The sequence below is a fragment of the Scleropages formosus genome, chromosome 6 (assembly GCF_900964775.1).
Source record: "Scleropages formosus chromosome 6, fSclFor1.1, whole genome shotgun sequence".
Taxonomy (NCBI): domain Eukaryota; kingdom Metazoa; phylum Chordata; class Actinopteri; order Osteoglossiformes; family Osteoglossidae; genus Scleropages; species Scleropages formosus.
Window position 1 is genome coordinate 8,317,462 of NC_041811.1, and position 26,834 is coordinate 8,344,295.

Sequence of the window (26,834 nt, forward strand, 5' to 3'; positions counted from 1 at the left end):
AATATCAGCGCATTTCACTGCTTCTATTTTTTTTCCTTTACATAACGGTAGCGATGAAATTATTCAGGTGCCTTTTACCAATGAGCTGTTCCTTTGCTTCGATTTTGAGCCGAACGCTCAAATTGTCTGCGATGCGCAGAACTCGCGGGTTCCTCTCGGCCCCTCGGCAGCCCTTCCTCCCTCGCTCGTCTCTGTGTCGGAGGAATAAGGGCACGAACAAAAGGGGGAACGGAGCCGAGACGCGTTCCTGCCCTCCCAACCCCACTCGGAACATTTATTTAAGAACCAAAAAAAAAAAAAAAAAAAACAGCTTTGTCATGTATCACAGGGATATGGGAACATAGATGTGATTCCCGGAAGACAAAAACCCTGTCGATGTTTAGCTCCTCCATAATTACAAGAAGACACGGGATGCTAAGCTGCTCTTACATTTGGTCTAATGACTGGCCAGGAGTGTGATGTGGAAGTGAAGGTGGGAATATTAAAATGAGCTGGGGTCAACCCAGCGCAGATCAGCCCGAGCCCTCCAGCACCGGCGGCTTCTCGTACCGCCTTCGCTGGAAGAGGACGACGCCCTCAAAATAATACTGGGAGAGCACGTGAGAAAGAGGTGTGGTAAAGTCTGTCCAGGTTACTTGGTTACCTGGTGCAACAACATGGTGAAAACTCTCACTGGGACTAAAACGGGTTCGGGGTTCCTAGTAAACAAATATCTGACTCCGCCGGAATGTGGGTGGAACAATTAATGTCCCGCATTATTAACGACAGGAATTGTGATTGCAGGAACTGTTTTCTACTATAACTACAGTCAGGGCAACGCGCAAGTGTCCCGTGTCTCCGGGAAGTGCTGGGAAGACATGGGTCCTCATTGCATTTATTACATTCATCCTCTATCCATTACTGTACTTCTGCCCATCGCACTTTGTTTACCAACATCTGAATGTGGAAACAAACCAGTCTCCAGCAAAGCGACTCTCACTTTTACCCTGGTACTGGTACTTGGACATAAGGCATCTAAGCAGGACCCTAAATGTGGTTCTTGTTCTTTCACTAGCTGGAGCTGTGTTGGCCTCCTCCACAGGATCCATGTGCACTCTGGCTTCTACTTTTCCCTCTCTCACAATCACACACATACTCTCGATGTCCCGAATGAGGCGCAAGTGCAGCGAAGACCATCCATCTGTTCACAGTGACCCACACTCCCTCGCGGTGCGTCCTCTAACGGCAGCTCCAGACGGTCGACCGGGGGCCGAGGGGATCCCGCGAGCAGCTCTGCATCCTTTTTGAACCCGGTGCCGCAGCAGCTGAGTCGTAAATATTCAGCGCGTTAGCGGGAGGACAAGGGTGGGGATGGAGACAGAGTTCGGTTACAGGAGAGCTGGGGAACACGGCGTGTAACGAGCCCACCCTGTGCAGCTTCGTGGTGGTGGTGGGGTGGAGGCGGCACAGATTGAATTCCTCTTCAGTCTGAGCTGCTCTTCAACACCATGACCATCCTGCTCCCACAACTGCAGCTCTGCATTGCTACATCACCAGTCATCATTTGCACGTTCTACTTCACGCTGGACTCAACAGCAGCTTCAGGAAAACGTCTATCAGGGACAGTGTGGCTCTGCTCCTGCGTGCCATAAATATATATACACTGCTGCTTATTTTTAATGTGCTACCAAGTTTACACACACTCACATCATCTAAAACTGCCTGTCTAATACGGGGTCGCGGTGAGCTAGAGCCTAACCTGGCAACACAGGGCGCAGGGCTAGCAGGGGAGGGGACACACCCAGGATGGGACGCCACTCCATTGCAAGGCACCCCAAGCGGGACTCAAACCGCAGACCCAATGGAGAGCAGGACCCAGTCAAACCCACTGCACCACCACCTCAAGTTTACACCATATATGAAAAGATATTAAAATTATATATATATATAGCTTCCAGTCATAGGCTCATTTCCTGGCTTGGCCGTTATGTGAAAAAACGGTGAAGTGCATCGGTTCCCTCGTTAACTTGCACGGAGTGCCGCACGCTGGCAAGTCTTAAAACGTATTGAGAGTCCCACATAATTGGTGCTCTATAAATCCGCTGGCTTGGAACTGATCTGCATAAATTTTTCATTATAATAGTGATGGTTGAGGGCATGACCTTACAGCCTGAGGGTTGCTGGTTTGAGTCCCACTTATTCTGCCGACACCGGTTTACAAGTGTGTCACAGTAGCAGGAATAAAAGTATAAGCTCGTACCCAAACAGCGAGGAAATGGAGCAGCAGCGATGTTCTAGTGGAACTATGAACACCCTCTGTGCGCCATCTCAAGGTCATTTCACTTAAATTACATTCACACAGTTGCTCTGCAATCTTTACAATTATACATTTCTATTAAAAATGAAAAAACAGCATATTAGGTTAAGTATATACTGTATAACTAGGCTGCTCCTACAGTTTTATAAAGCAATTTTTTCCACCACCGTATTAAAACACTCACTTGCAATTGGAGGAATGAGGCCAACAAAAGCTGCCTAATGATGCAGCAGTTTGAAGCGGAAAAAGTAAAAGCAGTAATAACCGATATGTATATGATTCGTTCCGCCGCCCCGGAAGGCTTCCTACGTGCATTTTTAACAGGGTACAGAGTGGCCACCACCAGGACTCGACCCCAATGCACATCTGCTTATGAATTATAATAGTTAATTATATATTTTTGTGAAGTCAACCTGCTGGGCAATAAATCACCATGTATTACTATAATTTCTTAAAGGGGACCATTGCACAGCGCAAACGAGAGCATTTCAAAACAGTACAGCTACTGCAGTCAGACTACAATACAGCATTAATAGTCCATACAACATGCTAAAATGCCCCTATATGGAACCAAAGGGTAAATAATATTTCCAAGGAGTTTGTACAACATGCACAGCTGCTGCTTTTCTTTAGCTAGCATGTTTGTAGCTTGAAGCAGGACGACGCTGCCACCTGGAGGACAGAAGGAGCACAAAGCCAAGGGTGCGAGATGGAACTGCGCAGCGCGAAGAGCACCAGCGCCCCGATTCAGCAAGTCGACTCCAGCTTTACTCATACGGTATGACAAGTTCAGTGTGTTAGAGTAACTGGCGAGCCTTTCCCTGTGAATGAGAGACAAATGGTTAAGTTCTGTACAGCATATTGGAAACCCTCATCAGTCCTTTAGTGATTTTTAAAGAGCAGGACCAGTAGGTGGTGCCCTGGTTAGAGTAGCACTTGATCAAGCTACACACACCAAATTGACAGTATGGATTACCCTGCTGTATAAATGAGTAAATCGGTGTAAAGCTGACCCAACGCTTGTTCATCGAGGATGCAACACAGTTTGCGCTAAAGCACCTGTAGAGTACAGTGGTATTATCAGGGATGCAAAACCACACCCCTCTGGCTCTCTGATGCATCGGAACACTTTTAAAAGGTGCAATTACCCAAATATGGGTCTTTTAGGCCCCCAATCAAAGAACTGAACCGAAACTGTACTAATGCATCACACTTGTCCTAAATGGTCAACAATTTGGAGATGAAACATGAGTGATGAAACGTTAAGGTTGCACGAGGCACAGCAGCAGCTCAAACACATTTTAATAACTTTCTACAATGATGTACAATCAAATCACATTTAAGTCAACTTATTTCCTCCACATTTCCCTGATTGTTCAAGCTTATAAAAGGCTCTTCTTCCAGTTAGCTTTCCCACACAAAAACTGGAATGTCAAAAATAATTCACGTTCAAATCCAGAAACAAACAACTTTTGGCACATTTTGGAACATGTTCGTGTTTGTTTTTAAGACCAGCTTGTTCCACAAACTCCATTTTATACAAAGTGAAACCAAAGATTTTCTTTTATTTCCATGGGCTCGCAGCTCACTTCTGTCCACAACTCAAACTACACCAACAGGATGCAACAGCACATATAAAAAAAACACACACACTAAACAAATGTAAATATATTTACGCTTGCGTTGTTGGGTCAAAGTGATCTATTGTTCCATTGAGCCACGCAACCATTACTGCTCACGTCCGTTTTCTCACACACGAAACACAGCACTTCGTAACACACTCCCGGCAGTCGACCAGCCCACTTAAGCCTTGTAAAAGTTGACACATTCCTACAGCAACATGACTGCACTCGTGGTGAAGTAATGAACATATTTTGTCATGAGGACTACACTTCATCGTATGTCATTCTGGCCATAATTTTCAAACCGTTCAAATGTAAACCAAAACAACAACAACAACAACAACAACAACAACAACAACTCAGGTACAGGAACAGTGACATTTTTTGGCACTTTTGGGAAATTCAAGTCTGTACCCTGTTATTTTGTGATTTCTTGGCAGCTAACAGCACAGTCAAGTCCTAAGACTGCCTGCTGTGTGGCGCTGTTGTACCATTTCTGCAGAAGGCATGCAACAGCAGCTCCTCACAGCAGGCAGTCTTAGGACATACTGACTGTGGTGTGTATGTAGCTAGGAACTGTGGGACATTCCTGATCCTCATTAACAACAACAATGTGGAAACTGACTTCTGCTGATAAAACGCTTGCCAGCTTCTGACCTCAGACACCCCTGGAGCAATAAAGTTTGTGGATCAGCGCCATCCCTCATAGAAATGCCTCTGCTCATCAAGCACTCGCCCCTAATGACGTACAGCCATATTTTGTTCGCTCGTATCCCATATTTTATGGCATCATGCAGACGGTGGCTGCATCTGAACACCTCGAAGGCGAGCAGGAGAGAGATGAGACAGGTAGCTATGTCCCAGAAGCAGACTGAGCCACTCCTCAGACCGCTAATGTGAGGTATCCTCAGTGTGACAGTTCCGTAAAAAGCGCCTTAGGTAAGGCTCAAGGAGATTTATCACAGTCATTAGAGGCATGTAGATGATTATTAGAGACTAGAGCTGCACCACATGGGTTCCGGTTTAGATGAAGAATATGTATTAATGACCCAGGCAGCTTGACACACACTTCTTTAAACACCTTGACAAGCTATCAGCAGTATAGATGTAACCACAATAGTCAACTTTAATGGCTTCAGCTCAATTAGCTACATTTGAATAATCTGAACCGTTCTATCTTAAATTTGGCCGTAACACAGCGTTAAATGACGTAAAATATGTGGCACACAAGTGGACTGTTCATTGCGAGACCCAGCACTGTCCAAAGGACTCAAAGAACGAACCTGGAAACTACTGCTGCGCTCAACTCACACACTAAATAAATGCCACCAGAGGAGAGCTGAGGACACAGCTGAACAAGTAAGTCGAACATGGGAGGAATTGCAGTGCCCAGTGCGAATGGTTGCTCCGCCTCCTTCACTCGCGGTCATCGATGGTCTTGATGAACTCCACGGCAGCTGTGAACTGCATCCACCAGTAGCTCTCCTCCCCACTGAGTCGGCTGCCATAGAAGTTGTTAATGTACTGGATGGTGGACAAGAGGCAGGGTGGGTTGGCCTAGGTTGTGGGATGAGAGGGGGATTACTACACAGGAGAAGTTACCCTCGGGGTAAACACACAAGGTTAGAAGTGCGCACACAGACACTTGAGGGTACCTGTGGTGAACTACAACGCAACATAAGACACCTGGGGGGGTGGGCGGGCATGAGATCGCGAAGGCAGGTGGCGAAGGAACGCACCTTTATGAGGACAAAGACTAGCACGGGCAGAAAGTCGTCGGCACCCGGCACCGAGGCCTCGTTCGCCAGGCTCAGAAGGTTCATGATGCAGGAACACATGCGCAGCACACACTGCACTTTGCCCCGCGGAGTCTTGTACATACTCATGGTGCGGATCTCTGCCTGTGCTGAAGGCCATGGCGCCTCCTTCAGATACACCTAGGGAGAGTCATGCATGGCACAGGTGTTTAGGTTCACTCACTATATGGTAGTTTTAAAAAAAAAAAAAATATATATATATATTACATACACAAAGGTGTACATGTGTGAATGTTAAGCCTCTTTCAATACAGCTAAGTAAAGATCAAGGGCAGAAGGTGGTGCAGTGGTTATAGCCATCACCTTGCAGTCAAAAGACCCAGGTTTGAATGTCCTTACTGCTGTGTTGGTACGCCCATATTACTCCCACCAAAGTACTTACTCTAAAGAGATATAGTAAAACTACCCAGTTTTATAAATAGGCAAATAATTGTGAGCAGTTTAGTGTACAAACCTCACACTGTGACTTAAGAGATCAGATAAATGAATAATAAAATAGATGGCTTCAAACCAAAGGCAAGCAAACCTAAATGTGAACTTGTTTTCAGTTACAACACTGGGATGGTAATTCATTTAGACAGTGACAAATGGACACTGGTACACCAATCTCCTGGAGATATTAAAAACAAACACAAACTGTGAAAATGCTCATTTAAATTTTAACTACTTGCAGGAGACTCGTGGGATTCCTTTAACGGATTGACACACAAGGTGTGGCTGAGCCATGACAAGGGATAAAATCCCAGGCACACACTGCAAAGTGAAGGATCTGAAGGAAAATGTAATGGGAAGGGGTATGAAAGGGTGGGAACGGTACCTCTGGGATCTGGAGAGAGCGATGGTTGGCTGTCACCACTCTGCTGAGCCGCTCTATGTGTTCCTGCAGCAGCCTAGGAAGCAAAAATTACAGTGTTACCTCACCCAAGTCAGGCTTTCCTGGGGAACAAGATTAACAGCAGAGAAGGGTCACAGACTGGGATTAGGGTTAGTATTGGTTGAGCCCACTGACTGGTCCCTCAGGATGTCGCCATCCTGATTGGGATAGAAAGCCAGCTTGAAGATGCGGTTCATGACTGTGCGCTCGATGGCCATCTGCGCGTCCTGCAGCTGCTCCTCGCTGGCAAACTGCCAGATGGGATCATGGGCCATTGCCCCGTACAGCTGGCGCAGGAACTCCTCCATGGCCGCAGTCTTTTCATCAGCTGCCGTGAAGGCCTGGAACGCTACACAGGTGGGGACCAGGTCAGACAGCAGAAAAGAAACTGCTCCGGAAACTACAATTCTCCTCAGTGATTAGTTACGAACATGAAATGATTCAGGTATGAACGAACATGACGTGAAAATGAGCAATATCTTTATTAAAATTACAACAAAGTGACTGCAAACCCAGTTTTTAAGTGAGAAAAAGGTGCCTTGGTAGCGGCTGGTGGTGCTAGTAGGGCGTGGCAGCCAGGCAGACCTCTGGTGAACTCGAGCATCTTGACTTCCATGCGCCGGAGCAGCAGTCGCACACAGACACCAGTGAAGCAGCGGTTCACCACCTCCTTGTCCCGTAGCACGCGCTGGAGCAGACGCTCCAAGTACGCCTGCGAGGTCTGCAAACCCTGCCGGCAGCGTGTCAGGTAGGCGACGTAGGGTGCCCGTTTCCTGCAGAGGGCACAGGGGCAATGGTGCAGTCTTATTACCAGTACCACTTGTGTATGTTATTGTCACAGTGACCTGGTGCAGGGTGCTCACCACAGCAGAGCCACGTTGGGGCCTTAGTACAAGATACATGGCTGTAGTTACTCAAAATTTACTACTCAAATTTATTCATCTACCTTTCCTGCACAAATACATATATGCTGGCTCTTTGTCTTACAAACACAGCTATAAACATTTTCCAGTTAATCTACTTTAATTACATTTTCTGCACACATCCATTTTCAAAAGTTTCAGTCTGCAGTGGAGCAGACGCAGCCTATATTTACAGATGAAACCAACAGATGGCAGTAAAGCACAGCCAAACAATAGTGTGGATTCAGATTCGCAACTTGCTTTAAGCAGCTTCTTACAGCTCCTGTCTGCTGATCAGACGCTCAGGAACAAGATGAGTAACACGGCACAGGTTTACGGGAGGACGCAGTCAATTGGAGTTTGACCATTATTTGAGTTTAAAAATATCAAGCCTTAAAAAGTATTATAGCGGTATCTAAGTCCTTAACAGAACCTGCCGCAAAAGCTGTAAAACAGATGTCAATTAACTTTTTACCGATTCTGATTTGGTTGTAGAAATTACTAGTTTCTCAAGTTATAAATACACTCCTGGCCCCAGTTATACTCATAAGATTGAGAAGCCAGTGTTGTGCACTGCTCAAAGTAATATATTTCATAAAGCAGATTACCACTGATACACACCAACAAACATGGTCATTTGCACATGCTGGCCAGCTAAAAACAGCACACCCCACCAGTACCTGTGCACTACCACCCCCCCTACCTGTAGTCCTGCGCCAGTTCTGCCAGCAGCTTCCTGCAGGTATCCTCATCGAAGCGGTTCACACAGCGCAGTGTCTCCTGGATTTGGGCCATCAGGTTCTTGTTCTGCAAGTTGATGGCTTCTGCCAGTTGCACCTTCAGAAAGCAGACCAGCTCGCTATCTGCGGGAAGGGGTTGGGTATGGGTCAGGAAAGAAGCCCTCACACCGAATCACAGACGCTCCTGTTCTATCAGGAGATCATGGAGCTGATCAGCCCCAGCAAAAAAAGCCATTATACCTTCAGGTTCGGTGGGGTCAAACAGACCATTGCAGGTGGAGTCAGAGGGCATAATGGGAACGATGACAAAGTCGGCCAAGGACAGGGCCAGCCTGAGCTTTTTCTTGGCATCGCTGGAAGGAGTGGAGAGAACAGAAAGGCCATCAGAGATGGGCAACCTCCACACACATAAATAGCTGGAAATCTACTCCTCTACACTGCCTCTCTCTCTCTCTCTCTCTCTCTCTCTCTCAGCAGGAGAGTGGACTGACCTGAAAGGAAACCTGATGGGCTGAGGCCGGGGCGTTTCAGGGACAGACTGAGGTGCGTCATCTACGGCAATCTTCTGTGACATCTCCCCACTGGATGACTTGGCCACACAGTCTCCCCTTTGGGGCACCTCTGAGCACACACACATTTCCATTTAGACAGGAAGATACACTCCATACTCACATAAAACAGCTGGCTGTTTATTGAAGGTGACACAAGAAAAGTGCCCCACAAAACCACTGAGGGTATTAGTCACATGCGTGTACCGGGACTGCTGTATGCCAGCGCAGGGGCGTCACAGCTTGTTCGCTTGATGTTCCTGTACTTGTCCAGGATGTCTTCAGCCAGGGTGGGTGGGGGGTCATCTGGTCAGCAAAGAGACAAGATGGATGGGGTTACATCTCCACAACCCTTCCTTCCTTCACAGCACTGTTTGGCCAAATCCACCCACAGTCCTGTACATACCCTGCTGCCCATAGGTGTTGCTGTGATCACCGCCAGGGAGAAAACCCCAACCTTTTCATCCACTCAAGACAATACAGTTCAAGTTGTGCTCCTTGGGCACTCAAACCCTTTGAAACACCACAGGGAGATTTGTATAGTGTGAAAAGGTTGTGGGGGTGTTCTGAGACTGAAGTTATTTGGACGTCAGCCCACCTGGTATACTACCGCTAAATGAACATGCATGCCACAACCTTGTGGGTTTCTGTGTTCAAGGATCTGCCAAGCTCCTGATGTACAAATCCACAAACTTCACGATGGGAAGGCACTACAGTCACGAGGCATTGCTGATAGTTGTACAACTGGGATGGGAATGATGATGAAATTTCACACACCTGGCTGGACTTGGGCCTGCCCTGCACTCTCTTTCTCCTGCTTGTCCTTTTTCCGGAATGGTGCCATGTGGGCTGGGGAGACAGGTGTCACTGTGACAACACACACTCATCTACCAGTCACAACACAGTCTAGTGGATCTGAATTCATTTCTGCCAAATCAAGGACATTACACTTTTTGAACAGCAAATAAGTGAGTATTTTTATAACTTATTCCACAGAGATTTTCATTTTTCATAAACCACAGCAAAGAATACAAAGAAACTTCAATTTAGTACTATTTTTAGCTCCTTAAAACACTCTTGTGACAACATGTTTAAATATACAGATGCAAACAGAAAGTTAAGAAGTCTAGTTTGGAAACTTCAAACGTGAAGAGATTGTGATCAATATCTGTTTATGGTCTGGAGTCCAAGACAGACCATAAACATCTTGGTTGTACTTCCAGGACATGATTTATGATTAATTCCCCCGCCCCCTCCTTCTTTCACTTTTAGTCAACAGTATATCATAACAAGCCACTTGCTGAAAAACAGTAATGTCACATCAAAGGTGGGAGATGTCCACAATGAGTGCAGTGGTTCAGAATATTGCTGTAATGTAGAATTTGCACATTCTTCCAGTGTTTGTGTGGGTTCCCTTCAGGTGCTCTGGATTATTCCCACACTACTAAAAGATATGTTTCAGGTAAACTGCTCCTAGTGTGTGTGTGTGTGTGTGTGTGTGTCAATAAGTGTCCACCTGAGAGTTACATAGCTCTCTTGTCTGGATGGGGAGATATGTGCATAGTTCAGTGTAGTGCACCTAGCATAGTCCAAGGTGACTTACAAGGGCTTCAGCCATGGACCAGCAATCACATGACAGCAGTGACTAACACACTGCTATGACATAGCAAGCATACATAGCAAACATATGTTTTACTGTCTCTCACACAGCTGTTGTTGCCCGGACCATCTACCATGAGGAATAGCAACAAACATGTGACAGCTCACATTCAAGTGTTCAATCCATTCCAAACACACCATTCTAGTGAACAATGAAAGCAACAAAACATCCGTTTGATGATTATTAGCTTCCTCATGACTGTAAAAGTACAGAGGACGCTGCTGCTATGTCTGCGACACATACGCTCACCTTTTGGAATGGCTGATGCAAGACGCTTCTTCCACCAGGGCCGGCTCCGGTCCAGCTTCTCTTCATCGTTCTCTTTCTTTTCCCCCAGCTGCAGAAATGAAACAGCGAGCAGCTATTAGCGCGAGACAAGATCTGCTGTTTCTGTGTGGAATAAGAACTTCAGTTAAACAAACACACATGGTAATGACTCAGTATTAATTTTACCAGTTAGCAGGTTGCTTTGAATTAAAAAAGGTAGGAGTGTATGAATGCTTCCCAGGACTGGTGGTGGGCCTTACCACTCCCTTTAGGGAATCCCCAGTGGCAGAGGATAAGGGCCCTGTGGGGAGTCTGCCAGACAGGTCATGACCCTGCAGTGCCACCTGCCGGCAGAGCCCAGGGTCACTGAATGGCCGGCGGGAGGCACCCAGGGCATCACTGTCAGCATCACGTATCTGACTGAACCGGTCTGGCAAGGAGTGTCGCTGCTTGGCCTGGTCCCCTTCAACTCCCTTTGCTCTAACCACTGCACTTGGGACACCTAGACGTCACAGTGACACCAACCACATAAAATTCATCGTAAGTCGCTCGATCATGGTAGAGATGACCACCCTCATAACACACAAAAAAAAAATCTATATTCATACAGATATGTGAGCTCAGTGTGGGTTAGTCATTTATTTTAACTCATTTCCCATATAAAACAATCGCAATGAGTCGACTGATACCTGTGACACTTCCCTTTTCCCCGTCATGACTTTTTGATAGGTACTTCCTAGCTGCTAATCTGACTTTTTGTGCCCTGAAATTTAGCTTCTCCACAAGTGTAACCGTAAACATATTGGTGTGTGATCCAAGCCCCCTTTCTCATTCTCGGATGGAGTCTATTCAAACTGCCAGCAACAGGCACATTTCACACAATTTGTGAGGCTGTTCAGCTCCTTTGTTCTGTAAATGACATCCTGGCAATAACTACCTTCCACTGATGATGGGGGGTTAAACTCAAGCAGGGAGTCAGTCTGGGAAGGAGGACAGGTGGTAGTGGGTTCACCTAAAATAAATACAAGAAATCCAATTAATAATGCAGAAAAGGCAGTTTGTTAAACACACACTTACTAAACCACACATACAGTCTATGTTCTCATACTCTGGTCTAGTTCCTCTGGAAGGGGTTCTGCCATCAGAGTTTTGCTGCCACACTCTGAGCTGCACTCCACTCGCAGATGCTCAGCCTTTTTTGACGTGTCCTCTGATGTTGCGCTATTACCTGAAAGTACAGGAAATGATTCAGTGGTTGACAAACAGGGAGGTTTATATGTATCTCAAAAAAAAAAAAAAAAAAAAAAAAAAAAAAAAAAAGCTACTAGGAAGGTGATTAGGAATCGGTGATATTCTGATAGTTTTATGCAGCTACTTGTGTGATGAACACCGGCGCATATGAAGGAAACTAACTGTACTTAATCACATTTGCAGCTATGCCTCTCTCTCATAAGGTAATGCATAAATTGTATTTTCTGTGAGATGTACATCACTTTGGAGAAAAGCATCTGTTAAATTAATAAATAATGTAAATGAGATGCTTAAGATGGGACCTAAGCCTATATTATTGTAGAGCACAACTTGCCTGTAAACAGCTGGGAGCTGAGCAAGCGTAATTTCCTTTTGATTTCCAAAAGCAGTGAACACTCCAGGTGAAAAGCTACTTTTTTGAAAATAAGGGTGTGTACTGCTGTGGTCCTTGACGGCTAGATCTGGGATTAGGGATATTTAACGAAAAGAGGACATTCTGATACCTGAAACGACACTGAGCTCCGGAGTGCTGGACCGGCTGTTGACCTCCCTGACCTCTGCATCATCTGACACGCTGCCGACACCGGAGCAGCTCTCCACCTCCTGCAGCCGCTCATCCTGTTTGAGGTCAGCAGTGTCTGTGTGTGGAAAATAAATGGAAAGAGCCATGTAATGTGTTCAGAGGCCTGGGTCTTCATTCATATTGAATATGTCAAAGAGAAATATTTCCATAATTTGAGACTGTCAGACTGCTGGGACCTGGAATTTCATTTCTTTACTCTGGAAATAGCTGAATGCCACCTTCATGGCACTGCTATCCTGACTACAGCACTAATTCCCTGGCTGTTTTGGAGAAAGAGGGTGGAAAAAAAGTGCTGCTCAATCACTCTCCTTGGTCTATATCTACACTGCTTTTTTACAAAGCAACTGGTCCACTTAGGAAGGCCTCCACAGTTAGCAGTGCAGCATGGAGAAACTGGACTGGCTGCCCACCAGAATCGCTGGCCAGGACCTCCACGCTCCAGGCATCGCTGGCGGTCTCAGAGAAAATAGTGCCGGTGAAGGGGTCCATGAGGGATGAGGAGGACTCTGAATAGCGCAGGAAGCTCACTCGGGGGGGCTCCGCCATAGCTCCTGGACAGAGCAGAGACCTAGCCATATGAGACTGCTTCCTTGAGAAGGCTTACAGAATCTTTTTTACTGTTTGTCACAATCTGACAATCTAAAGTAACTATGACTGCATTATACATCTTTTAGAATGCATGCTGTGACACCCAGGTTTTAAAGAACGGACAATACTGCAGGTAAAACATTTCAGGTAGATAATAAAAAAGCATCTAAAATTAAACTGTGCAATCAGAGCAGTCACAGAGCAATAAATTGCACAACTTCGGGCAACCTGGGACATTCTGGACTGCAGCGTGACCACGTGTCACCAACAAAGGTTGCTTAAGACTAAGGCACACTGTTCTGTCAGCTGCATAACTAACAAAAGGTGAAAAGGTCTGAGTCAGAGTGCACCACAAGGTGGCAGAGTATCACCAAAAAAATTAAAAAATTAAATTCAAAAGAACGACTAACAATTGCATCTCAAACAATTTACACCCTACACAGCATGTCACAGTTTACAAAGTTGTCCTTCACAAAAAATGCAAAACCTGTGTAGACTACTGGCAATGAATGCCATTTAAAGTTTGTTTTTAAAGATGGAGAAATCTGCCCACAAAGAGGAAAGACAAAGCAAGTAAACAGATGTCAAAAGATGACACTTGGCAAATCTCCAGCTGGGGCAGCAAGTAGTGTTGTGGTTAGAGCTGCTGCCTTTAGACTTGAAGGATCCAATTTCAAATCCCACATCCTGCTGTAGTGCAATTAATCAAGATACTTAATATGAACTGATACAGTAAAAATGACCCAACTATATAGATGGGTAAATCACTGTGAACAGTTCAATACTGAATGTTGCTTCAGGAGGTGGGGGGGGAAAAAAGTGTCAGCTACCTGTGTCCAAACACCACGTCTCTGATCCCCAGATAAAAGCAAAGAAAAAGAGGTGTGCCGAACCTGCAACATCCTCTAGCCGGTCCTTGTCTACACTGAACTCAAAGTTGCTGACCAGCGGGTCCATGCTCCAGGTCTCGCTCACAGTCTCGCTGGGGTCCCTGTTGTCTGCCAGCACAAACTTGTGCAACCTGTCTTCTAGGATGGCCCCTGTGGCAGCTGTGTGTGCGCATGATGAAGGGAGGAGGGAGAGGAGGAAAGGGGGGAAGAAGAAGAGGGGGGAGAAAAAAAAAAAAAAACACACACCACCACACAGCATGAACATGATGTCTGACCACAAAGTGAAATGAACAAGAGGTACAGACCAGGCATTATTTAACTGGCACATTCCAAAAATTTTCTTCTTTCCAGTAGTCGCCTTTAACGAAACTCAACATCCAAAAACTTGTACATTTTTGATACTTGTTTCGAATGTTATGAATCATTTTCTGCACTAATGTGAAAGGAGTTGTGAATGTGTGTCCGTACGTACACACCGTGCTCATACTGGAGCACCCGCAATGCCTCGGCACCTGCGCTGCTCTCAGGCATGCGCTCCTCTCTCTCCGACACAGACTCCACCTCCAAGTCCAGAGAGGAGTCAGAGCTGGAGCGGTTCCGCATCCCTGTATCAACAAACACGTCTGTTTAGGTGACTGCGTACTTCCCATTTCACTTCTTGAAGAGTATGAGGGAAAGGGTGGATCCGCTCACTCACCCTCACTTGGGGCATCATCCGGTGAGAATCGTTGCTCCTTTTCTGCCTTGCTGCAGAGCTCCAAGTTGTCAAGAACTGAAGCATCCTCAGCGCCATTTCCCACCTGCAAGGCAAGTACCTGAAGGTGGAGATAGTGGTGTTAACAGTTTAAAAACTTTACTTTTTCATTATGTTTTATACACCCCAATATTCATTAACCCGCTTCAAATTAAAAAAATCCATAATGGGTCGACGGCATGCCCCACACCTCGGTCTCAGACATCATCCCAGGAATGGTTTGTGAGGTAACTCCCAGCGAGATAACTAGCACTTCTTCTGGCATCCCTTCCTGCGTGACCTCCTGAAGGTTGGTGTCCAGCTCGCCATCCAGAGCCAGGGCACTGCGGCTGAGGGGAGTTGCTGGGGGAATGGGAGAGGAGGATTTATTCAGCAAGCAAAGGTGCTCTTCTGAGCCACATCAAATTCACCACTTGTAGCAGCCTGCTGCAAAATGCTATTTTGGAATTCTGGGTAAATTCTAACTGTGACATCTACTGCAAATTAACGTAACAAAGTGTGCCCAGCTACAATGACAGACTGGAAGACATGATGGCAGTCAGTACACAATGTGACAAGAACAAAAAGTACAGGGCACTACACTAAAGCTACACTAGGTGCTGAAATGCAGACCGTGGTGGGTGTTTGGCAAGCAGGAGTTAGTGGACAATCTGTTCAAGTAGCCCACTTGAGTTACCCTGTTGAGAACCCACCAACTGGGAGAGCTAAAGGGATGTGTGCACAAATACTTGAGTCCTGGAACTGCAGAGGATAATGGTTGTCAGTTGGATGTCTTCATCAATGAGAATGTAATAACAAGGAAGAAGGAAACTGGACTGCAGCAAGCTCACACAAAGGCTTGTACTGTAACTTCAGCTACTCAACTGTGCAACATTTAACAAATCGGGAGGAAGGTGGGGCACAAATGAACACAATGTCCTTCAAAAGTTATGGGTACTGAACCAAATAAAGAGAAGCTTCACAGAGAACCAGAAGAGTGAAATAAAACGTGAAATATGAGCTTACACTTCTGCGAAACACTGAGTCAACTTACTGCACGGATCAAGGGTTTTACTGCAGTCACATGATAAATATCTATAAGGCTAAACTGCATTGACAGGATGTGCATGAGGGCACAAATGTTAACCAGCTGCATGATTTATGAGTAGTTTTTTTATAGAATATAGCTCATATTTCCTTATGGCACACGGATCATTAAGTATCCACAATGCTTGTGTCATTAGGCATTCAGGATTGTCCCGACAGGAAGTATTATGACAACAGAAAGGACTGAATAAAACAAAGCAGTCTAACATGACAAGCTAATCATGAAGGGAAGTTGGTACCTAGAGACACTTTACTCTTCCTGTTTGGAGAGACCAGGGAGGGTGGGGTTCGTTCCAGACTCCCGCAGCTACCAATGGGGGATTGGGGCACTTCAGACAGCAGGCTCTCCAGGGTGAGCTGGTCCTCCTCACATAGGTTACCTACCGCTGCCACCCCACGCACAAAGTCCACCTGGGGAGGGGAAAGGGCACATGGTGTTGAGTGGGCAGGGTATTGTACCTTGATTAGTAACAAAACATTTGCACCCGAAAACGGCAAACTTGGCAGTAAACTAAACATGTCTTTCAGTACAATGTCCAGTTGTATTAAAATGATCTCCTGCTCATCTGTAAGCACTGCATGTCACTCAAAACAACTAGTGACCCAGGAAGGTCACTATGATGTTTAGTGCATTTGCATCAAGCCTCAGAAGTGAGAGTAATGCTAACGTTTAATACAATCCATTTCTTCATTTTTATGTGTCTTCCAAATGTAGTTATTTGAACTGAATACAAATTTATTTTTGGTTGAAAAGACTTTGATAAATTGCACCCTGATGTAATTAACACTGTGGGAGTAAATTATAAAACCTCAACTGGGATGCGATGAGCAGCAGTGTTATTTGCCTAATCTAATCCACATTTAATTGTGTTCATGTAAAAGGATTTCCTGTGAGGGATTCTGGTAGGAGAGGCGGCTGAAATCATTAGATCCAGGCCCCTCCCCCACACTGCAGTGAATGTCACAGACTGTACAACATTGTTCATACACTAAGCTGCTTGCAATTATTTACCCCTTTACACAGCTGGATACTTTTTACTGTATGAATGCAGGCTAAGTATCTCAAACAAAGGTACTACAGCAGGAGTGACATTCCAGCTTGGGATCTTCAGACTGCAAGGTGATGGCCCAAATCACTACACCACCTCTTCCATAAAACCTTAAACACAAAGTGCTTGTATAACAAGTATAAAGAACATTGTGAATAACCTCACCAGCGCGTAGAGCTGGCTCTGGGTCATATATACGGCAGTCCTCGTCAGTCCTTCAAGAAGGTCTGTGGAAGATGTTGGTGGGCTCTCTGAAACCCCTCCACCAATTACAATGTCCAGGAAGGCCGTCACATTGCTCTGGAATACAAACGTCAGCCGTTCAGCTTCCAGAATGTTATTGTTGAGCAAAAGTTTAATTCACTCTCTATTATGCACCACTGTGCACAGTATCCATGAATGCTTCATTTTGAGATCCAGTGCCATTTATTTAAATGGTTCTGTGCACAAGCCCAATATGAGAGACTGATAAAATGCACAAAGGGACAGAATCAAAACTGTAGCCAACATTGGTGTCCTCATCTCTGGAACAGCAGTTTACTTAAATGGACTTGAGGAGCTCTGCAACAGTGCACAGGTATTCAATTTCTTTTAATACTACTGGTCCTGCACATGGCTCTTACTTTATCCACCTTGGACAGGACACACTTCCGCTGAGGGTCTCCATCACTGGGGTTTGCCATGGCTAGCTGCTGTAGCAACTGGGCCACCTACAACCATCAGGGGAAGGGGACAAGATGGTATAATGATAGAGCTGTTGACATTGTTGCATTTACCTTCTGTCAGGATGGGATTCAAAAAGAACCCAAATGAAACCAGTGAAACCACCTTAATTCCATTCGCACTATTTATAGCTCATCTTTAATGTACTTGGGTGTTGGAAATTACTAAGAATGAATGATGAGCATGTTTATGGGATGACTGTCAGTTATCAGCACTGAATAGGAGCTTGTGAAGACATGGCATTCTTATTTTCAACTATTTTAAATTTTAATGTTGCTTGAAGTTAATAAGTCTTAAAACAATTTTTTATTATAACTACATCCCAGATTTCAACATTGTTAATAAACCAAGACAAAATAAGACATCTATATTATTGAGCTTTAACTGACTGACTTGAAGGGACTTTGGAGTTAAACAAAATAGTTCCAGCCCCAGCTGCATTTCTAAGCTAGATGCAAGTAGATCCGAAATGTACCGTTGAGAATTAACAGAACTCTCTAAATGTGCTTAAATAAAACATCAAATCTAAGAGTCCTAGAAATCAACAAATGTATGTTGTGTCTCTCTGGAGGAAAATGTTTGCACCTGCATGAGATTGAAGCGGGCGGCCTCATTGACAGGTGCATCAGAGATGACTCCATATTGCTCAGGGTTCATGATGGCAAGGCACAAAAAGTTGGCGAAAAGGAGCCGGGAACATACAGCACGCGCTTCTTCCTCCCCTACTGACCCTGTTCCCTGGACTCCCACCCGGGCCAGCAGCATTTGGTGCACCTGCGCGAGCACCCAGCGCAACCCGGGAGGGAAGCAACGGGCACTGCTGCGCAAGGAGTTGGCAAAGCGGCTCACAAGGGCCGCCAACTTGACTGCATTGCCCTCGGCAGTTGCCTTGGCCCAACCCCTGCGCTCCCGCTGCGCTGGCTCCAAGCGCTCCAGCAGTTTTCCAGGGTCCGTTTCTAGGTGGTCCTCATCGTCCACTAGCAACTCCATGACAGGTCCGTGCAGGGCAGCTGTTAGGAACAACCTGGCAGAGTACAGCCCCTCAGAAAAGAGGCGAAAGACCAAGCTGAAGGCGCAGGAGCGACGATGCAGCAGCCGGATTGCGTCCCTGCTCTCCTGAAGCTCCACCTCCACCAGGTAGCGAAGCACCTAGATTATAGGAATCATTGTGGTGGGGAAAGGGTCATTTCAGCACTGAACTCCTGTCATAAATTTTGATGTCACTAAAGGTAAAGAACACCTTCAGAAGCAAAGGCTTATGAGACTGTTACAGACTGGGATTTGAAACTGTGACTTCCTTGTCCTACTACCAAGGCAATGCATCAGCATGCTGTAATGCTGCTTTGTGACATGGTGGCCCAATGCATGTGGTCATAATTCAACAGACCTGTAGCAAGTAGACCTCATCCTCCTGTGTGACACAGCCACCATAAAGTGAGGTGAACACCGTCTGCACGGAGATTGGCACACATTCCAGGCTCAGCTTCTGCCCTACTGCCAAGCAGCAGGCCAGCAGTCGGGGGTCCTCTTGTAAGCGGCGCAGCAGCTTGCCGTAGGCCCCCTCCTGGAAGCCCAGCACCCTGTGTGCATCTATGAACTGAGTGTCCTCCAAGAGCTGAGCACTGTGGCAGCACTCGGCAGGGGGCATGTCAGCGCTGGGGGAAGAACTTTATCAGAGTTCCTTGTTCCACCGAGTCCAGGCAAACAACTCACATTTCATTTATTCAGCTCTTCCTCCTTTATTTGGAATGCTTTTGGTCCAGGGAAACTATCCAAATTTACATATTTTATTAAGACTATTTTATCCACACAAACCATGTTCAGGCACATAAGAACAGACCCCACCCCCCCCTCCACAGAACATGTGCAACCTACAGTTAACGACCAATTTCTAACCAATTTACTGCTTCTTATCCCTTAAGCCCCTTTTCCTAAAAACTCTTCTACTGAAGGTATGTGTCATTAAAATTAGGTATGAATGGAGGCTTGTTGCCACAGTAGCTAGCCTGTGTGAGGGGGTAGAGGAGATACCTTGTGAGGTTCAGCTGGTCAAGGTTGACCCTCTGCTGCCTGGCAATCCATGCTGCCTGGTACAACTTCTCAGCAGTTTTAAGCACCTCTGTGTTGAGCCTCTGGATGAGCTGCTTCTCCGAGGCCACATAAAGTCGCTCCTGCTTTAGATGGTGGGCTAGGGTGTGGACTGTCAGCTGTGCCATCTTTGCGAGGTCCACCAGAAGGTGGGACAACTGTCTGAGGAAAAGAGGACTTGTGTGATATCCAGAGGTCATGCATGACTTGAAGACAACCACAATCTGCAAAAGCAATGGTGTCTTCAAGACTCTGGTTACAGCCTCAAGACAATGGATCAGCATGCTGATACCTACAGGATCTGATCAGCAAAAGCACCATACCCCTTCACTTCTCCCCTCTTAGTGAATCCACTCATGAGAATTCCAAAACTGAAAGGTCATCACTTCTCAGTTTTGGCCTTGATATGAATGAACTCCCTCTATCCTTCAAATCTGCAGAATCCAGGATTTGGGTCTAAATCCCACTCTCCGCAAACAGCTGTGACCCATTTCATCATTCAGACCCATTTCTCCACAAACAGCTATATAAATGAGTACAACAATCTGCTATGATTATCTGTGTATTTTCAATATGAATGTCATTTCTATAATTGTGTGGTGCATACCAGCCAAATGATGGTATTAGACAAACAAGCTATGCTTTGGTTATTCTGGGTGAAAATCTCTTTGTTGTGGAATGCACTTTTGTTCACTTTGAGTTGTATTTTACTTCGGAAAAGTGTGCGCCAAATGCATGCTTTAAACCCTTTCCCACACACATTTTGTTTCTCCTCCCGAAGGCGCAGGGCTTCAGCAGACCGGATTGTTCAGTTTTCCTTCATGCCCATAAAGCCCCACACCTAACACAAGCATTAACATGCTGGTTTGTTGTTCATGACACTCAAAAAGTATATCAGTCACCCTTGTGAGTGTTTTCTTATCTGGTTTGTCAGTCTACACACACTACATTGGAAAACTTCAAACTTTTGTTTCTTCAAAATGTGTTCCATTTATAAAATTCAAACTAAACTTCAAGGCACAGCTGATACATTCCATACTCTGAACACAACACACCACATATAACATCAAGTAGCTTCATTACCTAAATATGGGAAGGTCAACAGAAGTAGTCAGTAATAAACCCAGTGGCTAGGAACGGACATCCCTTTTGTGACCATGGTCTCATAATGGAACGGTGACGTATCTGGCCCTCTGACCACTGTCGCTTTCTAAATGTGTCGAGAGACAAAACCATGGTCCCACTTTCTCTTCCTCTGTACCAGGGTTCCAAAAACGGAGGCGGCTCCTGCACCGTATTGCTTCCAACCACATACTCCATGCATCACAGCCCCGTGCAAAACTTCCATAAACTGCTTCACTTCATGTTTCAGTTTCTTAGCTGCTGCATTTTCTGAAGCAAAATTTATAAACAATTCATGTATATTTAGAAGAAGCTTTTCTCAAAAGTGACTTATAATACTCTAGTTTTTCCGCTTATACCTTTTCACCCAAGGTGACCTACAACGCTAGATATCACTACCTACATCTAACCCGCTAAACTAGAATACACACATATACACACACACACACACACACACACAATGTGCAGTTTAGTGTTCACCTGAAACATTTTTGGGCATGTGGGAGGAAACCAGAGAGCCTGGAGAAGACCCATGTGAATACAAGGAGAACATGTTAACTCCACTCAGACTGAACACACTGTTTAAAGATACAATAGTAGGTCCCACCTCATTTGAACCTTCAGCATACCTGTCAGCCTGTTGTGGCTTTTGCATGTTGTAAAGCATGCATTACATCACTATTAAAGAATACAAATATCTTTAAATTGATTAAATTTTTAAAACTTATTACTTTGAGATTTGGCCCAGTAGTGTCACTGCTGAACTGTTTTTTTTCCCCCCTTTTTGTGCACAGATTTAAAAACACAACTGGTCTTAAATATTATAACATCTGTTCATATTTGACCATAGCCAAAGCCCAAAAACATTACCCATAGTTTGCTCTGAGTGGTTATTTCTTTTTAAATAAGTATGCCATAAGCATGACTCAACTCAGTACCAAATGTAGTTGCATTTTTAAACCAAAGGGAAGATGTAAAGCAGACTTTCAGATTCTGCTCTAGTGCTCCTTTGCTTTCTGGGTCATACACCTTGAGAGGAAAGATGGGCAGCAGGGAAACTATGCTCTGACACATGGGCTTTACACACTATCCTATCAAAGTCCTCACTCCAAAACAGCTTCCAAAAGGTGGGTGGAGGAGCTCTTCTGCTTTCCTAACAAATGTAGCCAACAGACTGAAAGGTGGTAAGGCCACCCCCTCTGTGACACGCCAATTGTAACTTCCTGTGGTGATGGCAGTCTACTTCCCCAATCTTACCTTGACTTTACTGAAACACACACTTTGGCTCATTTACCCCTTTGCTCACGCAGGCTCGACTCACCCAGTCATCGCTTCCCCACCCATTCTTTCAAGTTCGATCACTTATACCTCAACCTGTTTGTCACCACACAAGCATTGACACCCCACACGTGTTCCTCACTACACTCATGCAGTCTCCATTGTCCAGGTGAGACAGCATAGCCTAGCTGACCATCTGATCAGTGCCTCTCCACCAGACACACAGCAGAATCCTACAGCAGGCTACTTTACCACTATGACATCACCACAGTGACAACTGACACAGAACACCACCCAGAAGCAAAAACCAAATTTGTTAAACTTCCCTGCTTTATCTTAAATGATACATTTTCAGTAAATGATAAACAAATTTGAAAGGGAAACTGAAAGAAGCCTCTCAAAGGGCCACCACTGAAAATGGACAGTTCCCAAAAACATATATACAGACACACAAACAGTACAGCCACACCTGTAATTTCAACACTGAAGGAAGGAATCTCACCTACAGTATTCCTACATGAGCAACAGATGAGCTTCAATATGTTTTCTATCTGGGGGCTCAGACGCATAAGTTATAAAATGCCAAGTCCAGAAGTGACCAACTTAATTTGAAGAAATTCTGTCTAGGCCACAGTTTCATTGTGTCTTCGTCAAAACAAGTGTTTGATTTGCAGGTATTACTGCATCTACTCAATAGAGAACAGTAAATTGCCTTGTCTGCCATTGTATAGTACCGTAGAGCACTCTGGGTAACGGCACCTGGTAGGAATGGGACTCTGCAACCTGGCCAACCAGAGCACCTTGGGAGGTCATTCTCTGATGGGTCTAGGAGAGCCAAGAAAAGGTGGGGAGAATAGGTTCCTCCAGGCAGATAGATTCTGCCCCCCCCCTTACAGGAACCAACATGACCATACATTTACCTCATTCTGCCTGGCAGTCACAGACTAAGTCACTTCACAGGACATTGTCTTCTGCAACCACTAACTAGGTTACATGATTACGGAAAGAATTTGAGCACAATCTCCTCTGACTCTGCACGGGGTAAGGATTCAAACACCTGTTATTGTGGCTCTTAAGACCATAACATCTAGATGGTTTCGTGACATGGACCTCAGCCCCAATCCAGTCCAAATACTATTCAGTCCTAGAACTATGATAGGCCTCTGCCCCATGAAACAGTTCAAGAGAACTCATCTTGGGACAAATTACGCAGCTGGTTTGCATTGCCTGCATCGGAGTAAAAATATCACTGGAGAGGTAATAAGTAAGCCATCAGCATACTTCGACCTGCTACACCTGACAATTTACAAACCTCAAGATTAGGAAAATTGCCCTCAATGAACAATGGCTCCTGGACTCAATTAGTGAACACTTCCTCTCTTTGGGATTCACCTTAAACAGTCTTTCACCACAGTACTCCAAAGATCAGTCCATCCTGTGCAAATGGCGATGCACGATACTTTAGCAAATACAAATCAGGACTGCAAAAATCAGCCTGAAATTGAGTAAACTGCTGAAGAATGTGACATTATCACACCAAAAACATAAAGTCAGAGAGTACACATTATTATCCATTACAGACATGCGCTACATGATTTTCAGAGAAAAAAAAATTAGTTACAAATCAGCCAAGTCAACCAGACACCGCAGGCACGCATCCAAGCAGAGTGCATGTAAAACGAGACTGTTTAACTCTTTCCCTTCCCACACCTGACTTGGAAAATTGCAACATGACTTTTAGAAGAATCAAATGGTGTACTATAAATTCTAACAGCCAGAAAATCACAGTAGCTTCACTACAATCCAGCACACAGAAGTTAGGCATAGCCCTGTATAGAAGATACAGGGAGCGGGAGACGCTTATATGAATGTTTAACTATTAAAATAACTTTGCCTGTTTAAAAATATGGGTATTTTCCCCAGTGTCAGCAGAGAACAGGAGGACTATTATCATTTAAAAGTACAGAATAAGGCCTAAAAATGGGATTAGGTCTCAGCATTGTGGATGTACAGTTTAGGAGGCGCACTGAAAAACGCATGTCCTCTAGAGTAGACAGAAATGCATGGCTGGATTTCAGGAGGATGTGCACCAAGCTACTGAACAGACAAGTATCAAGTGAACCCATTAGCCACTTGTCACTGTTTTCACAACTTTGTTGCACTGCACAGGCAGCACGGTGAATAGCGCTGCTGTCTCACAGCACCTGGGCGGTGCAAGAGGACATAGGTTTAATCCCCGCTCAGTCTGCGTGGAGTGTGCATGTTCTCCCCGTGTCTGCGTGGGTTTCCTCTGGGTGCTCCGGTTTCCTCGCACAGTCCAAAGACATGCTGTTCAGGTGCGTGAGTGATAGAGTGTTCCACTGAGGAGTGACCCATTGAAAGTAGTGTACAGTAGTATCACTAAGTCACCTTGGTGAATAAGGTGTTTGAGCTGGTAAAACTACATAGAGCTCGCTGGAAGTCGCTCTGGAGAAAAGCAACTAGTAAATGAATAAATGTAAACGTGTAACCAAGAACTTTTACAGACAATATTACAGCTATTTTAATGTGTATTCATTTAAATGATGATTTCCTCCAAAGCAAATTATGACAACTGGTTTGTACAGTAAGCTATTTACAATTAAACCGCTGGGTATTTTTTCCTGTATCAATTCAGCGCAAGTACCTTTATCAAGGGTACTACAGCTGAAGTAGGAATTCAAACCCGGGTGTTTCGACTCCAAAGCAATGGCTCTAAACACGATGCCCCCTACTGCTCCATACTGTTCATTCCCCAAAAGGCCCTGATGTGAGCTGTAGTCAAGACAGCTTTTCTGTCCTGGAGTCCAACCTCAGGCATTTTAATCACATGGAGTCTATTTTTACATGATCTGGACAATCTGAGGTGGTAAAAGCAGGACTGTTTTCTGCATTCCGACTGTAAGTTGCACTCATTCTCTAGCAAGGTATTAGAAACACAAACTAAATATTAGATTAAAATATAAAAATATATATAAACATGATTTTACTTGATTAACACTGACTGAAAATGGCAGAAGAAAAGCTGTACAGGGACATGATGATGAATGGGACATATCACATGCCATGGGTTCTCGACTTTCGTAGCCCAAATTACTTGCAGCTATAAACCCCCGGGGGGCGCGGTGACACAGTGGGTTTGGCCTGGTCCTGCATGTGGTGGGTCTGGGGTTCGAGTCCTGCTTGGGGTGCCTTGCGATGGACTGGCGTCCCATCCTGGGTGTGTCCCCTCCTCCTATAGTATACTATAGGCCTTGCGCGGCCCTGTGTGTTGCTGGCTTAGGCTCCGGTTCACACCACGACCCCGCGGTTTCAGACAGTGTGTGCGTGTGTGTTTGTGTGTGAGAACCCACAGAGGCAAGAAAAACACGATTGGTGCGGGAATTAAACGAGTAATTAAACCAGGATAATTAACGTAAATTTCCGCACTGATCCCAGATCAGTACAATCACAATGAATAAGAACGGAAAACAGCCTCACTCCTCCTCCAACCTTCTGAAGTTATACATGGACCATGGTGGTGGCGAGAATAAATCTACACACACAGGCCTACACATATAAAATATAACTTTACTGCAGCACTTGAACAGATTAAACTGACACCTTACGGTCATATCACAATTCCAATTAAAGCGACGGTCGGTGACGTGACGCCGGCCAGCTTCGAAAAAAAAGGAATATCAATATGTAATGTGGTGAAACAGATATACGCATTTTTTTAAATTTAACCACCACGATTTATTTGTCGTTTGTTACTTACTTGAAGTGTGCCCGGACTCCTCTTACTTCACTTTTTTGTTCGGTTTTCTTGCTTCTCTTGCCTAAAGTCTCCGCTTTACTTTTCCCTCTCGTTCGCCTCAGGAGCGCCGCGCGCGCGCGTCCACTCCCCGACCAGCTGCCTCCCTTCACCTGACCTAGGGCTCGCTGTGTGCGGGACCAGCTGCCACCGCGGAAAGCGCGCCACGCCCGCGCAAACACATTCGCACGCGCTGTGAGGGACAGTCGAGGTGCATCCTGGGAATTGTATTTTTACAAGTTTGAGGGAAAACACGAGACTTTATGACTCTATCCAAACTTAAAACAATATTGACACCAATTGTCATCAGTTATTTTAAATGGAATGCCAATATTTCAACGATTTTTTATTTCGCGGAAATTTGTTTTCACATTTTTATGCGCTGTACATTTTTATTCCGAGAGCTAGTATCTTAATAGAACATAGCTAAAGCTTACATCATGTGAAAGAATCGCAAGAGGACAAGTGATATGGCAGACATTTCTTTATCATAATCAAACAATCAAATATGCAAAAGGACTCAAGTAAATAGTTGAAATGCGTGCACAGAGTAATTGACCGGAAATGTAGATATTATAAAAGTAACTTTCGCCATCTTGTGGTCTCATATTAATTCTTACCACTGTTAATAATAATAATAATAATAATAATAATAATAACAATAATAATAATAATAATAATGCACCAGCTTGGCCAGCAATATGAAGAACATATAAATAAGTTGTAAGAGCATTAAAATCGAGTAGCTTTATTTGTACTGGAATTATCTGTTTATCTATTTACTTTTTTTTTTTTTTTTACTGACTTTAATTATCACATTTTGATGCAAAACAAGTTTTCACACATTTTGATTTGACCACAAGATCTTGAAGATGTGCTGTG

The 26,834-nt window shown here is 44.9% G+C and overlaps 1 protein-coding gene across 3 annotated transcripts; it reads right to left on the reverse strand.

The window, feature by feature from the left end:
- Positions 1-3,586: 3,586 nt before the first annotated feature.
- On the reverse strand, positions 3,587-26,146 carry LOC108922688 (GTPase-activating protein and VPS9 domain-containing protein 1-like). Of its 3 annotated transcripts, none has more exons than XM_018732982.2 (27): positions 25,917-26,146; positions 19,682-19,896; positions 19,038-19,305; positions 18,236-18,799; positions 17,551-17,637; positions 17,093-17,227; positions 16,118-16,289; positions 14,983-15,134; positions 14,736-14,853; positions 14,515-14,643; positions 14,042-14,197; positions 12,971-13,111; positions 12,481-12,615; positions 11,835-11,954; positions 11,664-11,738; positions 10,987-11,228; positions 10,709-10,796; positions 9,577-9,648; positions 9,007-9,105; positions 8,743-8,872; positions 8,492-8,604; positions 8,215-8,374; positions 7,195-7,382; positions 6,745-6,958; positions 6,553-6,625; positions 5,658-5,855; positions 3,587-5,475 (listed from the first exon to the last, which is right to left on the reverse strand). In XM_018732982.2, the coding sequence occupies exons 2-27, from the start codon at positions 19,864-19,866 to the stop codon at positions 5,335-5,337; spliced, it is 4,155 nt and encodes a 1,384-aa protein (XP_018588498.1). In that variant the 5' UTR covers positions 19,867-19,896; positions 25,917-26,146; the 3' UTR covers positions 3,587-5,334. The 3 variants fall into 3 exon arrangements, 2 of the variants coding, with proteins under 2 accessions (XP_018588498.1, XP_018588497.1); XM_018732981.2 differs by having other exon boundaries at positions 19,682-19,900; XR_001965155.2 differs by lacking the exon at positions 3,587-5,475 and having other exon boundaries at positions 5,779-5,855; positions 6,710-6,958; positions 19,682-19,900.
- Between the last annotated feature and the right edge of the window lie 688 nt (positions 26,147-26,834).